Source organism: Priapulus caudatus, unplaced genomic scaffold (genome assembly GCF_000485595.1).
Source record: "Priapulus caudatus unplaced genomic scaffold, Priapulus_caudatus-5.0.1 Scaffold876, whole genome shotgun sequence".
In the NCBI taxonomy this organism is placed as follows: Eukaryota; Metazoa; Priapulida; class Priapulimorpha; order Priapulimorphida; family Priapulidae; genus Priapulus; species Priapulus caudatus.
The window spans coordinates 35,631-50,960 of NW_014577937.1; the positions used below are offsets into that span (position 1 = coordinate 35,631).

Genomic DNA, 15,330 nt, shown 5'->3' on the forward strand with positions numbered 1-15,330 from the left:
GAAAGAAGTAGCGAAAGCGAAGCGAGAGAGAGAGAGAGAGAGAGAGAGAGGAGAGAGAGAGAGGAAGAGAGAGAGAGAGAGAGAGAGAGAGAGAGGAGGCTGTGTTCATGTATTGTGTGTATTTTGTGTGTGTGTGTGTGGTGTGTGTGTGTGGTGTGTGTGTTGGTGTGTTGTGTGTGTGTGAGAGAGAGAGAGAGAGAGAGAGAGAGAGTGTTGTGTGTGTGTGTGTGTATGCGCGCGCGTGTGCGTGTGTGCGTGTGCGTGTGCATGTTGCGTGTGCGTGTGTGTGTGTGTGTTGTGTGTGTGTGTGTGCGCGTGCGTGCGTGCTTGCGTGCGTGCGTGCGTGCGTGCGTGCGTGCGTGCGTCGTCGCGTGAGTGTGTGTGTGTGTGTGTGTGTATGTGTGTGTGTGTGTGTGTGTGTGTGTGTGTGTGTGTGTGTGTGTGTGTGTGTGTGTGGTGTGTGTGTGTGTGTGTGTGTGCGTGTGCGCGTATGTCGGCGCGTGTGTGTGCACGCGTGTTTGTCTGGATTCAGATGACTGATGAATGAGAGATAGATAGATAGATAGATAGATAGATAGATAGATAGATAGATAGATAGATAAATAGATAGATAGATAGATAGATAGATAGATAGATTGAATAGATAGATAGATATACATAGCTAGCTAGCTAGCTAGATAGTAGATAGATAGATAGGATAGATAGTATAGATAGATAGATAGAGATAGATAGATAGATAGATAGATAGATAGATAGATAGATAGATAGATAGATAGATAATAGATAGATAAATAGATAGATAGATAGATAGAATAGATAGATAGATAGATAGATAGATAGATAGATAGATAGCTTGCTAGATATATATATATATATATATATATATATATATTATATATATAAATATAGAGAATCCAATGGTTGTTTATGAACTCGTGTGTCGAGAGTGCTCAATACTACCATGAGTAGAGGCAAATATAGATTTAATAAAGTTACTACGGACACGGTAGAAATTTTGACTCTGTTTATTGCATACGGAACTGTTTCGTGTGGAGCGAAAGCTCCACACTCATCAGTTCCTAATACAGAGTGATCTATTTAGAACATCCGAGCAGTATAAAAACATCATGCTTAATGTGATCTATTGTTCGTATTCATGCGTGCGCGTTCTAAGAAATACCATAGATACCAGATACTAATTAGCACGTCATTGTCGGTGACTGCTGCGCGTTGGCGGCTAAACTGAATTCATCGTAAGAGTTCACATAACGTTCCTTAATAAAAATTTATCTTTATGTCTACATTTACTAACAAGTTCGTTTCTCTATTCAGTGTAGCGGTCTCAGGTTTGCACAATATTTAAAACTTCTCTGTTAAGGCATAGGTTGTACTTTCTGCGTAGTGTTCGAGTAGTGTGGCGCTTTGCTTCGAACACTACGAAGAAAATGCAACCTATGCTTAACAGAGAAGTTTTACATATTGTGCAAACCTGAGCCGCTACACTGAATAGAGAAACGAACTTGTTAGTAAATGTAGACATAAAGATAAATTTTTATTAAGGAACGTTATGTGAACTCTTACGATGAATTCAGTTTAGCGCCAACGCAGCAGTCACCGACACATGACGTGCTAATTAGTATCTGGTATCTATGGTATTTCTTTTAGAACGCGCACGCATGAATACGAACAATAGATCACATTATGCATGATGTTTTTATACTGCTCGGATGTTCTAAATAGATCACTCTGTATTAGGCCATAGATACTAACCAAGGGGATTGCTAACTCGCCGCATACAGGCGAAGTGACCGGTGGCGCGACCGAGGCTGATACGGCAGGTTAGTGAACTACAGTCGTAATGGCAGCATATAGCATATCGGATGTTTCGAAAGTAAACATTTGTTAAATATCACAAGATTTGCGACAGAAATAATAATATCAATTATTTCTGATATATAATTAATTGTATTTTGCATGACATTGCTTGTTTTATGCTAGTTCCTGACATAAATAATACATCTATATCTAAACGAAGTTAGTCATGCTTAGCAGCCTATATTGTATACAGTGTCAGTATACTAGTCTACTCTATACTCATAATCATATACATCCACTGGCGTAGCTAAAGGGGGCACAAGGGGGCCATGGCCCCCTGTTGATTGGCAAACAAAACAAAAATTTTTTTCCTTGCCTCTCACGCGTCTTCACAGGACTGGCCACAATTCCTGTTACTTCTGCATCTGCTGAACGAACATTCTCTAAAATGAGCATTGTCAAGTCTAAACTTCGTTCTACAATGACCCAGCCACGATTCTCTGCTCTCATTCTCCTTTTCGTTGAACAGGAGTTAGTGAATGACATTAATGTCAACGAAATCCTCAAAATGTTCTGTGCAAATCGACGAGAAGACTTGACTTTGATTTTGAGATTTCTGCAGCAGACAAAAACATGACTAAAAGAAAGGAGATAATTCTTCTTTGCTCAAATTTGTGTTTTGCAAGTTGGCTTTGATTGAATATTTATGTTCTGAACTCTTATTGACAGAAGAAAAGAAATGGAAATGCTTTGTGAATAACTTTGATATATTCGAACTTATAGACGGCCATTTTGGCATCCACCTCTCGGTTTTTATTTCAAATCCGATTTCAACACTATTTTAAGTAACGTTCTCTATCAGGGGAGGCAAAAACAATTCTTTCATGGTAAATTTCCTTTTATTTTAATAGAGCGGCTATTTTGGCAGCTACCTTTGTTTTTATTTGAAATCAAATTTCAATATGGTTTTTAGTTCTTCATCAGAGGAAAGCAAAAACATTTTTATAACGAACAAAATGTTAAATCTCTTCGTGCCCATCCGAGGACGGTTAACGTTTTCCGAACATTCCAAGAACATAACTCTCTCACCAAGTAAAACCAATAAATGCACAACGATATGGGAATGTTCTTAGAATATTTTTGGCTAATGTAACAAAACTAGAACCTCCAGCGAATGTTACGAGAATGTTCCGTGTTTGCTGGGTATTTACAATGGAGCCCAGCGCTCATCAATGTAGACTACCACAACAGAAAGTGAACAGGCGAAACAACAGCTATTGTTATGGGCAAAAGAAGTTCCCACACCGGGAATCGAACCCGGGCCACGGCGGTGAGAGCGCCGGATCCTAACCACTAGACCATATGGGATACTTGTGAAAATATTGTTGTAGTTAATATTTATTCCTTATAATATGTAACACAATTAATTGGATTTTGATAAAAAAAACTTCTTGCTTACAGTAACTTAACTTTGCTCTTCTCTTTCAATGCCCGTACAAGGAATTAAATGCTTTAAACGGTAAAATATGTATGAGTCGTGTAGAATTTTCCTTTAGCTTCGACAGGTGGCACGAGAGTCGGAGAGATAAAATGTCTGCACCCATGATCTTATCTCTTTTGCCTTACATCTCGTTGCCTTCGTCCTACTCCTAGTGCTAGTAGGCCAAGTTATGAAAATTTGGAAAGAATTAACGTTTTTCCGGAAAATAGGACTTTGCATAGTGATAGGGTCTGCAGTTTCATATTTCGTATCAAACGGGCGCAACATTGGTGATATGATGTTCAACACAAAGCCCCTACCCACTGACACTGTTGTTGAGAAAAAGGGCACGAAATGGGACATTTGACACAGTAAACAGTGAAAAGTCGGCACAGCCAACCATAGTTTGGAGCCCCGGCTCTCATTTTGGGAAATGTGTACATTTAGTGATAGTGTACATTCATAATATTGTGTATTTGGTTAATTATTTATGACACAACTTCATCATTTTATTTTGAAATATTGACGCAAATACCTTGGTTGGTGTATAGTATTAGTAGTTAGTACAACTACAAGTACGACTAGCAAGTTGTATTTGCTATACTATTCCTACGCTTCCGCAACATCGTCATCGGCAAAGATGTTGCAGATAAATCATGTTCAGCAAAGAATTTTGGTAACACTTGTATGTGTGTTGCTAATTATGGACTGCTGCTGCATTTTGGAGTGTCTTGAAAACTCACAGGCAAAGAGAGTTCTTTACCACTACCGGCGCTTCGATTACAGAAAGAAGAAACCACAGGTGAGTTTTCAATAAGACTGCATTCATGCATTAATTCACATTGAGTCTTCTATGGCTATACAAACGTTTTCGTACCCTGTGTGAGAAACAGGGTTGCCAAAGAAATCTCTAGTTTGTTGTAGAGCTATATCTGCCCTACGGCAAAGTAAACTAGAAAGAGGGCACTTGGAGAGTGCGAATCCTCCACACAGGCGATCGCTACACCTATGATATCAGAACGCTATTCTACAGCGCAGTGAAATAAATCTATATCAGAACACTGGCACACACAACACGCCTGGAAATACCGCCTGGAACCCCCGCCCCGTGTTAGCAATGGTACGGTCCTGCTATGACCCAGCGTTGATTCTATACTTATCCTGCGGACGAAGTGTAGCTCTATAGAGATCAGTGTTCGAAATATACTTAATGACCCTGTTACCTTGACTTTGGGTCAAGGTCCACTCAGAATTGATAAGGGTCTTACGCCCCATAAGATGCACCTGTGGGACCAAGTTTAAATCTCTACCCTCTTACGCCGTTTGCAAAGATATTGAGCAGACCGACACACACAGACACACACACATATGTACAAACGAACCAAAAACAATAGCTACACTTCGTGCGGAGGATAATTTACTCACCAGTGCTTGAGCTAGTGATTGTCTGGCAAAAGACAGGGTTCGTACGGGTCCTTAAAAACCATAGTCCTTAATTTTGAAAAATTGTAAATTTATGTACTTAAATAAGTCCTTTCATTTTCATGCAAAACATGTTAAAAAGTCAACTAAAAGTCTTTTAAAAATAATTTTCACTTGTTCCTAATTTCTTCCTAAAAATATTTTTGGCTCAGTTAAAGTTAGGCATTATTTGATTGGCTGAGTTGGCAAGTATCTTTTTAATTCCTGATGAATTGCTCCTTAAATGAAGGTCTCAAGGAACCCTAACCCCTAACCCTAAACCCTAACCCTAATCCCTGGCGTTTAGGGGCATTGTTGTATTATTCATAATTATGCTGCTTTCTTGTGTCAACAAAGTTATCAGCATGGCATGTGACTGGGCCCACCTATGGAGGTTCGAGAAAACGAATAAACATGGACTGGTTTCTGTTAACGCAAGGCTTTTGTCCTACTCATATATTTGTGTCTAATTAACGCCCACAAGATAAAACCTCCTGACTCAACCATGGTGGTCATGATCGTTAAAAGAGGACCGGAAAGACACTAGTAAATAGGACAGTGGTGATGCCCCAGTTTTCTCAGTTTGGCCCATGTTATGTTGGTTAGACAAGTCAATGCGGTATGGTAGTGCATGCTACACGCGCCAGTTAGCTCTCTGATCCTTACTGATTTTCGGCCGACTGAGCAGTGACTTTCTCTGACTATCTGTGGAACTTTACACACTGTTTGCCCTCCCGGCGGTAGTAGTTGACTACTGGCCACAGTTCCAAGTCCAACACCTGAGTCATTCGACTTTAGGAAGCCGGAGGGCTGGTCAAAATGGATCAGACGGTTTCGATAGCATTCAGACAAGTGTCTAGGGCCTCTCAGAAAAGGGAGAGAGGACCAGAACAAATAGACACCCCTCATCTACTCATGGGGATTGAAGCGAGAGGATATTCTAATTGTCACCTGAATCTAACGGAGGATGAGAACAAGAGTTACGAACTCACTAGAGCTAAACTGGATAGATATTTTGTACCGAAGAGGAATGTCATTTTGAAACGGGCCAAAATTCAAATCAACGTTTTCCAGAAGGAGGGTGAACCTGTGGAATTCGTTCAATCACCGATCTTTTCACTCTTGCGGAAACAGTGCGGACTTTCGGTAACACTGCATGACGAGTTAATCCCGGGATATGGATTTGTGGTAGACTTAAGCGCGGCAGATTGTCAGAGCGTCTGCAACTTTGAGCGCAGACTTGTCGCTTTAGACGCCATGGACAAGGGCTCGCCAGAGCGCAAACCATTCGCAGAGCAACAGGGCATTTCTGCGAGGGAGCGCCTCCCCCATTGCCGGCGGACGGTCGCCAAAGTCCAGAAACGACGAGGATGCTTCAATGGCGTCCCCAAATGTCCACCGCCTTACATCCGCCATTACAGTGCGTAGCAACAGTCGAAGCAGTTCTAGCCTAGAACAGCAGGCTGGGACGTCGTCGGTCCCAACTGTGGACAAACGCCCGCATGAGAAAAAAGCCGTGTCCGCCAAAAGGTGTAGAATGCGCCATTTTTGCAAAGAAAATTGGGCCCACTTCAAAATGTATTGCCGAATTCGCCAACATCAGTCAACGAGGTTGGTTGCGGCGCAGTTGAACCCCTCATTCCGCTTTCATTGGGAGCACTACAATTCTCAACCAGAGGGGGATCTTTCGCTGGCCCAAAGCCGAAGTAAAAGATAGCAGACTTCGTTCATCGTGTGGAAAATCGATACGGGTTTGCCAGTTACGTGTATTGCCATGAAAATGGTACTGGCGAACCGCTATGGAAATGTTGGGTCAGGCCTGCTAAGGTCCTAGTAGGAGCTGCTGGTTCAAAACTCGCGCTGTCGAGGATGTTTCGTGGAAAACTGATTGAGGAAAGGGTATCGTGCGCGGTCGCGAAACCGAACATCTACTTCCGTTCGCGACCTTGCGGAAACCACTTTCTTGGCGGATCAAGCCATCAGGAAAACTTAATCTCCGTGGTCGGTAGTCAGGTTCGTTCAAGGGCAAAAGCTACAAAGGTGGAAAATGTCATTTCCAGAAACTGGTTCTCGCTTGCGTAAGATTGAGGGTGACTATGAGATTAAAATATCGGAGGACAGTGCCGCAACCGTTACTCGATCTCACGGCCCCGCGTCGTTGTTTCCATATACCGCTGTACGAGAATGGTGAAGGAAGAGCCTCATTGCGCATGCGAGAGCATGGGAGTTATTTCCAAGTAACTGAGCCAACGATACTTGGCTGTGCTGGAATGGTTTGTGGTTCCAAACACCAACGGGAACTGTCAGGATCTGCGTAGACCTGACAAGTTGAATGAAAGTTGTTTAGAAAACGTGAGAAACACATATCTGACCGTCTGTGGACACGTCCCTAGGCGGTACTTAGTGGAGCAAAGGTGTTTTCGAAACTGCGATCGCCAACTCCGGTTTGGTGGCAGTTGGCCTCTAAGCAGGATGTTCTAGTCTGACCACGTTCATCACTCCATTCGGGGGGTTCTGTTTTAATAGACTCCCTTTACGGAATCTCATCGGCGCCTGGAGATATTCCAGCGCCGAATGCAGGACATTGCTAGAGGACTTAGATGGAGTTTTGATGCGTCATATGGATGATCCATTCTGCATCTTCGGAAAGGATCAAGGCGAACCGATGGAAGGAACTCACGCATGTTCTAAAGTGTCTGAGAGACGGCAGGTGTTACCCTGAATGAGCACAAGTGTGAGTTTTTCAGTCGATCTTCAAAGTCATAGTACCATAGGGTACTGTCAGTGCCGAAGGCATTGACGCAGACCACAACACCAGCGTCAAGGCTATTACAGGAGATGGAACGGCCAGGAAATCACGGCTTAGACGTTTCTAGGCATGCTAAACCAGTTTTGGGGAAATTCGTCCTAAACCTAGCGGACGCAGAGCGGAGCCTCTTTCGCTGTTACTCAGCGTGAAAAAATGCGTGGCTTTGAAGTCAAGCTTCAGGGAACGTTGCTTTCATGACGAACTGAAGGCATTCTTTCACGTGACTGGTATTCTGCGCTGTATTGATCCGAGCAGGAGACACGCTCGTCTCAAGCTGATTCGTCGTCGTTGGATTAGGAGCGGTTCATCAAGCCAGAAACGGATGCAATTGTGGTTGAAAACATCGCAGTACGCGTCACGTTCATTGTCTGATACGGAGAAACGGTACGCTGAGGTGGGAGAAGAAGCGCAGCCGGCAGCGTAGGGCTTGGCGATTAAGGTTCAAGAGTATCTGATTGGAAAAATTTTTACTCTAGAAACGGATCTGGCCGTTAGTGTTCGCTTCTTCGGCCATCAAAAGAGTGTGGATGAACTTCCCCGCACGAAGGTCCAACGCTTCAAACTCGTATGATGCGCTACCGATACAGTATTATACATGTATCCGGGGAAAAGAACTGTATACCGCAGACGCCCTTGTCGAGGGCGCCAGGATGTCTATTCAGCACGTCTGCAGGAACAGTAGAAACTCGCCGCAGGATGTCAAGTACGTGGGAGTTAATCGTGCAGGATGTCTGCCCGCCCCGAAAAAGTTCTAGCTGAAATTCGTCAGAAGGCAGTCCGAAGACGAAGTGTCTGCCAAATCGTCCAAATTACTGTCAGATGGTTGGGGGGCCTAGGACGATCAATACGGTCAATGGAGCTGTTGTACCGTTTTACCCCAGTAAGCAGGTGAACTGACCTGTTTTATGGACGGGTTTACTGATGAAGGGTACTAGAATAGTCATACCACAAGGCATGCGCTTAGAACTCTTGGATAGGATTCCAACGAAGGTCCACCAGGGGTAACTAGTTGTAGGCGTTCGTCACAGGAATCTGTGTGGTGGCCAGGGACTGAGTAACAGTTTTAGGAAACTCTAGTGCAAGGCTTAAATTCTGTGCCAAAAGAACGTGTTGTTCGCCATGAGCCGACACATACAACCGGTTTTCCCAAAACGTCCTTGGGCAGATCGTTCTTGGTTACAGACTTGTTCGAACTTGAACAGAAGTGTTTCACTACTTGTCAGTGAGTCGATTACTTCTCGTGCTATATAGGAGAACTCGCGAAGTTTGACGCAGGTTTATCATCGGAAGCCATAGTAGAGATCAACCATCTTGAAGTCGATCCTTTCGCGAGACATGGGTTCCAGACACGCGGTCAGTCGACAATGGACCACAGTCATTCCGCCAGAAGTGGAATTCGCAAGCTTCGCGGGATTACCTTACAACTTCACCGCTGCCACAAGTAGCCCGCTGTAATCCTTCAAGGCACAATTGCGGAGGTAGATCACGCGCGGTGCAAACGTGAAAGGATCCTGGTGAAAGAACGGCAAAGGACCCATAACTGTCGCACTGCGTAGCGTGACAGAGACCCACACTCTCTTCGCAACGACGGTACAGCCCGGCAGAAAATTGGCTGTTCGGGAGACGCGTACGTACCAAATTTCTGTCCGCATGCATCGAGCAACTAAAACTCCCGTTTCGGCGGATGATGGGACAACTCTCGGCATAAGACCGAACTTAGGGAGTACCGGCAAAAAGACGAGCGAAAACCGCGTGAGGCAGACGGTGGTGCGAGACAACTTCATTGAACTGAAGGATGGGAGACATGTGTGGAGTTCGTGAGTGTAAGAGACGTTCGCCGCTTAAGGTCATGCACAAAGCGGAGACACGCGATCGGTATGTTGTAGAGACTCAATCTGGGGTCGTCCCTGATGAGCGAAACCGCAGAAGCTTGGTGTCAAGCTTAGCCCAGATTATTGAGGCAGGATTTCGGTCGAAGAAACCGCCAGATCGCGAAAGTACATTCGTGAACAAACCCCGCAAGCAGATTGAGCGCAATCCCAATCCTGCGACTCGTTAGTTCAGTGAACAGGACATTCCCATCCGCGCGTGACTGAACTTTCAACTGCATTGAGCGACATTTCATCAGGGAAAGTAACTGACTGGGGGACAGCCTAAGCTATGCAGTAGTGACTAGGTCAGGCAGAGTTGTCCAAACGTGTGTTGTGAAGTCTAGGACTCGTGAACAATCGCTGTTTTAGCCAGATCAGGAGTTAATGTGAGAATTTAGTGTTTTAAAAAGATAGAGTGACGCGGGGGGTGTGTTTCTAACACTGATAAAGTGTTGATGCGTTAAATGGGTTACATGCATTCAATTGTGCAGTATCTTATATTTTAATCTTTTTGTCAGCGGAATGCATCTTTTGGTAATTATGGACTGTTATGGGGATCGATATCTGCAAAGAGCTGCATTATTAGTTTTATTTTTCAGTCTCAAAGGGATGTTGTATTATCATAATTTATCTGTTCTTTGTGTCAACAAAGTTATCAGCCTAGGCATGTGCTGCCACGCTATGGAGGTTGTGAGAAAACGAAATAACGATGGCTCGGATTTCTGTTAACGACAAGGCTTTTGTCCTATTCATTATTTTTGTGTCTAATTTAACGCACAAGATAACCTCCTGGACTCAACAGGCATCTCGCGCTGCAAAGGATATCTGGATTACCATTCAGGAAAGACTGTGTTAGCAAATATGAACCAAATAATAGTCTTGAGCGACAATTAAATTACCATGTAATGCAACGGGACTCTCCTCCGTGAGTTTCAATTAGCAGAATACAACAGTCGCTATCACTTCCAACAAACTGAAGTAGCTGGGAACTAGTCATATTGCAGAGCAATGTGTATGCTTATATAATCCATGAATAATTACAGTGCAGCTAATATACAGAAGCGGCCAAAAGGACGAGAAGCAATTGGGGCAAAAATAAAATTAGGACCAGTTTACTAGGACTTCATTTAAGGATGAAGGTCCTTAAAAGTTTAATAATATGGTCCATGAAAGTCCTTAAAAGTTCTTTAAATTAAGCGCATACAGATCCATTTATCTAACATCTTGAGTGGGAACACTGAAAGATGTATACATTTTTGAAAATATCTGATACCTTATACCTGAAAATATTACGGTAGATGTATAATATTAATAACATTACAATTTTATTCAGATAATAGATTATAGATCTTATATGAGCATTTTATTATAAAACATTGCCTATACATAATGATAGAAACATGGAGATTTAATTTTCACAATTTTCAGATGTCTGCTAATTTGGGCATTTTATGAATTTTGTAATTTGGGTGTTTTGCTAGGGGTCGTAATTTAGGCGCCGGTATTCAGTATGAAAAATGGCTTGGATTAGGCGCAGATCACTCGGGGTCACCAAACTCACAGCCATCTACAAAGTGGTCAAGGGGATAGTCTCGGCCCTCTTTTTCAATTTCGTGCTGTATGATTTGTTTATATATAAAGTTAAAAAATATTCGAGCATAATTGTTTTAATGTCTAATTGCAGGAGCAGTCCTTTAAGAAGTATTCTCGTGCCTGTGATCAGCGTGAGAAGTGTAGGCAACTTGTTGGTGCAGCACGGACAACATGTGGTCGGCAGTGCTTATCAGAGTACTGTTTCAATGAACTCTATGGGATAGATGAGGTAATTAAGCAAGTACTTGTGTATAACTGCATACAACATGTGTCTATTGAACTGGAACGTGGTCTTACCCATTAAGTGTTTGTTTAAATTGCTGATAGTTTCTTAATATTTGCATCCAATATGTGTCATGGTTGTTATTATTTTATGTGAATTAAAATCCTATTATAGTTTCCCCCAAATCATTCTCATCTTGCTGTGTCCAGTGTATGCCCCAGTTATAATTGCAGTATATTTGTTAGTGTTGTACTACGTATATATAGCAGACCTACGAGTACATAAAATTCAGTGTTACTGTTATCTATCGTCCATAAAACATCATCAAGATTAACCTTCTTCCAAAGCTAGTAATATAGCTGTATAAGAATAAGCTAATCACTGTATTAATGCAGTTTTTGTATTATCCCTGTCTTGCAGCTAGAAGATGGTGAGATTGACGTTAGGCTACACTCCTTCAAGGGATGCTTTTTTGAGGAGCAGTACAACATGACTAAGATAAAGAGAATTAATTGAGATAACATTGAAGACAAAAAATAGAGATTATATAATTTCAAAACATTGTACGTCAAATTAATGTTCATTTATTGTTCAATTTTGATGTGGGTATGTGGAGCCTTTTTTCATTGTGTTCCTAGTCATAATGTCAGCACATCCAAGTGAAATTACCTACATTTTTCATATTCTGTGTACTATGTTCTAGTAAATATTACCAAATATGTATGAATAGGAGGAAATATTCTAGCATTTTTATTGCAGCTAATGCCGTTTCTCTGCACTTCTGTATTTAACTCGTTAAAATAGCACTGTGGCAATGTGATACCTCCCTGGGCTAGGGGCATTAGGTGCAAGGATATTGGATTACCATCAGGAAAGCACGTTTGAGCAAATATGAACCAAATAATAGTCTTTGAGCGACAATTTAAATTACCATGTAACTGCCAAGGACTCTCCTCTGAGTTATTAGCAGAATACAACAGCGCTATCACTTCAACAACTGAAGTAGCTGGAATAGTCATATTGGCAGAGCAATTGTATGCTAATAATCCATGAATAATACAGTGCACTAATATACAGAGCGGCCAAAGGGACGAGAGCAATGGGAAAATAAATTAGATATTCACAAGGGAAGTGCTTCAGTGGTTTAAAGTAGTACTCACGTAAACCATCAAAAATATTTACTAAAATTCTACATCGTTTCGATACTGTAATTTAAAACAAATGCCGACACAGTTTGTTTCACTCGATAATGCATACAGTTTCGTTGATTCGGCCATGTGCTGTCTTCTGCTCGTCTGCTGCTTGCTGGCTTGCTTGCTTGCTTTGTTTCTTGATCGCTAAGTTTAGAGACACGCCACCAGGCTTGACATGAGAGTCACCTTCTCACTGCTTGTTTCCTCACACTTTGTTACCAGCCAGTAGAAATGCCGAAGTTCTGGAGCTTCTTACTTTACGTTGGCGTGCGCGAACATCGGAATGTTCGCAGTAATCTCACATATCGTGCTGCTACACATGATCGGTACACAGGCCTCGGACAGGACCACAATTACTATAATCGGTATCAATGCCGGTTTCTTCGTCTTTGCTCTTTTTCTCTTCTTCCTCCTACTCCTCCTCCTCTTCCTCCCCCTCTTCCTTCTCCTCCCCCCTAATATGTCTTCTTTTTTCATTGCCGTTCTACCTTGTTCTATATCGTATATTACCTTGCTGCTACTCCTGCAATACCCCAGCTACCGTTCTTGATAGTTACGATGCAGATGATTATGCGATAATGAGGTGCAGTAAATAATACACATAAAAAGAGCCAGATAAGTTTGAACTCTATAGGAATTTTTATATTGGTGACGACTTCGCGGTGGTGTTGGTCCTCGTGGTGGCGGTGGCGGGGGCGATGGCAGTGGCGGTGGTTCTTTATTACAGTAACATTCAGTTCCTTTAATTTTAATGCTGCCTCCTGCAAAATTACAGACCGATAGGTCCTTATGCATGACAAAGAAAGTGGTGGAAAAAGAATAATAATAATAAGAAGAAGAATTCGTGGAATAACAAACATTGCCATATACCGATGACCCCCTGGTAGCAGTGTAGCCAATGCGACGCGAGGGGAAATTTGACTCAATTGCCGCTGGATGGCGCCAGTTCCCGCTTGGAAGTCGGTACTGTGATTCTGTGCATTTATACGTTTATTCTATCATGAATCTATGGTTTATACACTAATAATAGCTTCTTTAATGCTAATCTAGCGTAAAGGAGAAAAATCAACTAAATGCCAACGTTCGCGGCAATTCTAAGAACGTGATTTGTTTTTGCGGGAAAGTAATTTACATATTTCTGTGATCATGACATCGATAAAACCTTTCACGTGTGATGATATGTTCCGTTTCAATAATGTGTAAGTCGTTCAATAATGCATGAGTACTACTACTACTGATAGGGTCTATGTCCCCCAGGGTACCGCCGGAACGTACCCTGGTACTAAATACTATCTAATATGCCGGACCGTACCTCGCCTACTCCACTAACGAGTTTAGGGAGTCGCCTACGCCTACTCCCTAACCTTAACCCTAACCATATCACTATCAGCAGGACAGGAGCGTATAAACTATAATGACAAAAGGAGTAAGACAACGATTTGGTACTGATTTCACTACTTTTTGTCGTACGAGTTCGATGTGAATAAAAATAGAAATGTATACAAACATGAGCTTCTTTTGTTCACTGGTACTTATTCTATCTTCCGGTAGTATTACAAACCGCGTAGCTTCCTTCGTTTTGACATAATTCGTACTTTTCGATGACATGGTTTTCACGTTAGTTACCGTCGTGTGGCGAGGCCACACTCTAAATTTGCACACACAGCTCTTCAATGAGCCACGGCAGGGATCGCGTCAGGCAGCGCCAGCGGCAACTGTACGCGGGCTAGAGATAACGGTTGCTATGCAATTAATGCAAAACACATTGACGCTCCAGCCGATTGTAGCTTTTCGCACGTTTACTGATAACGATTCATACACATCATTCCTCCGCGGGTGAAGTAGTTCAGATATTTTACCAGCGCAGCGTTTATTTAAAAAAAAAACTGCGGGATTAAACCATAAAAACAAGGCATTCTAACTATAGTTTAAATGTAAAATAGTTTTAATTTTTAAACCCAGCATGGGTGCAACGTAACTTAATTTGTAGGCGAATTTTCTGCACTCGACTAGGCTACGGCCGAAAAGCCCTACCGTGGCTCATTGAAGAGCTGTGTGTGCAAATTTAGAGTGTGGCCTCGCCAGAATACGGTAACTAAGGTGAAAACCATGTCGTCGAAAAGTAAGAATTATGTCAAAACGAAGGAAGCTACGCGGTTTGTAATACTACCGGAAGATAGAATAAGGACCAGTGAACAAAAGAAGCTCATGTTTGTATACATTTGTATTTTTATTCACATCGAACTCGTACGACAAAAATGTAGTGAAATCAGTACCAAATCGCTGTCTTACTCCTTTGTCATTACACGCTTCTGATATATAAATAAATATATATATATACCATGTGTATATATAGATATATATATCTAATATATATTTGAGTTCGTATGTATCTATGTATCTATGTATCTATGTATGTATGTATGTATGTATGTATCTTCCCTATAGGCGGCCAAACCGCCCAAGCGATCTGGATGCAATTTTCACAGGGCCATCTCTTATACCCGGGGAGTGTTCCTAGATGAAAAAAACCCGTCGAACCGTGAAACTCACCGAAAAATCAGTGAAAAACCCGTTAAATCGTCAATCTTCACACAATTCAGCACTCACTGCACAGTGCTGCCACAGACAGAAAAACCTATGACTATTTCTTGCCCTCACCTCATGATCTCATCAGCTGCTGGTATTGTGAAACCGAAACCGAAATCAATACTAAAACAGAGCATAACTAGGCATAGAAAATTTCTTCATTTCAATGTGCATGGTTGCGCGCCAAGCATTCACTAGACAATATACAGTGGACACAGACCCCACTCGCTGGAATTTCACACACTTCCCACAATATGGAATTTCTTTTATTCGTGGTACGATCTCACAATGGATAG

At 42.2% G+C, this 15,330-nt stretch overlaps 2 protein-coding genes and 1 non-coding gene across 4 annotated transcripts in view; 2 read left to right on the plus strand and 1 right to left on the minus strand.

The window, feature by feature from the left end:
* Window positions 1–3,111: 3,111 nt before the first annotated feature.
* On the minus strand, window positions 3,112–3,183 carry Trnae-cuc. The gene has a single exon. It is a non-coding gene; the product is annotated as a tRNA-Glu (tRNA).
* A 192-nt stretch (window positions 3,184–3,375) lies between these two features.
* Window positions 3,376–11,984, plus strand: LOC106814146. The gene is made up of 3 exons (XM_014818437.1): window positions 3,376–4,097; window positions 11,121–11,258; window positions 11,673–11,984. The coding sequence occupies exons 1-3, from the start codon at window positions 3,936–3,938 to the stop codon at window positions 11,766–11,768; spliced, it is 396 nt and encodes a 131-aa protein (XP_014673923.1). The 5' UTR covers window positions 3,376–3,935; the 3' UTR covers window positions 11,769–11,984.
* Window positions 11,985–12,178: 194 nt separating this feature from the next.
* Window positions 12,179–15,330, plus strand: part of LOC106814144 (N-alpha-acetyltransferase 20-like) — a 10,634-nt gene continuing 7,482 nt past the window's right edge. The window contains exon 1 of one of the 2 annotated variants that reach the window (XM_014818436.1): window positions 12,179–13,644. In XM_014818436.1, coding sequence (XP_014673922.1) covers window positions 13,592–13,644 — 53 coding nt within the window. In that variant the 5' untranslated portion in view covers window positions 12,179–13,591. The remainder of the gene's footprint in view (window positions 13,645–15,330) is intronic. The other variant, XM_014818435.1, reaches the window with a different exon arrangement.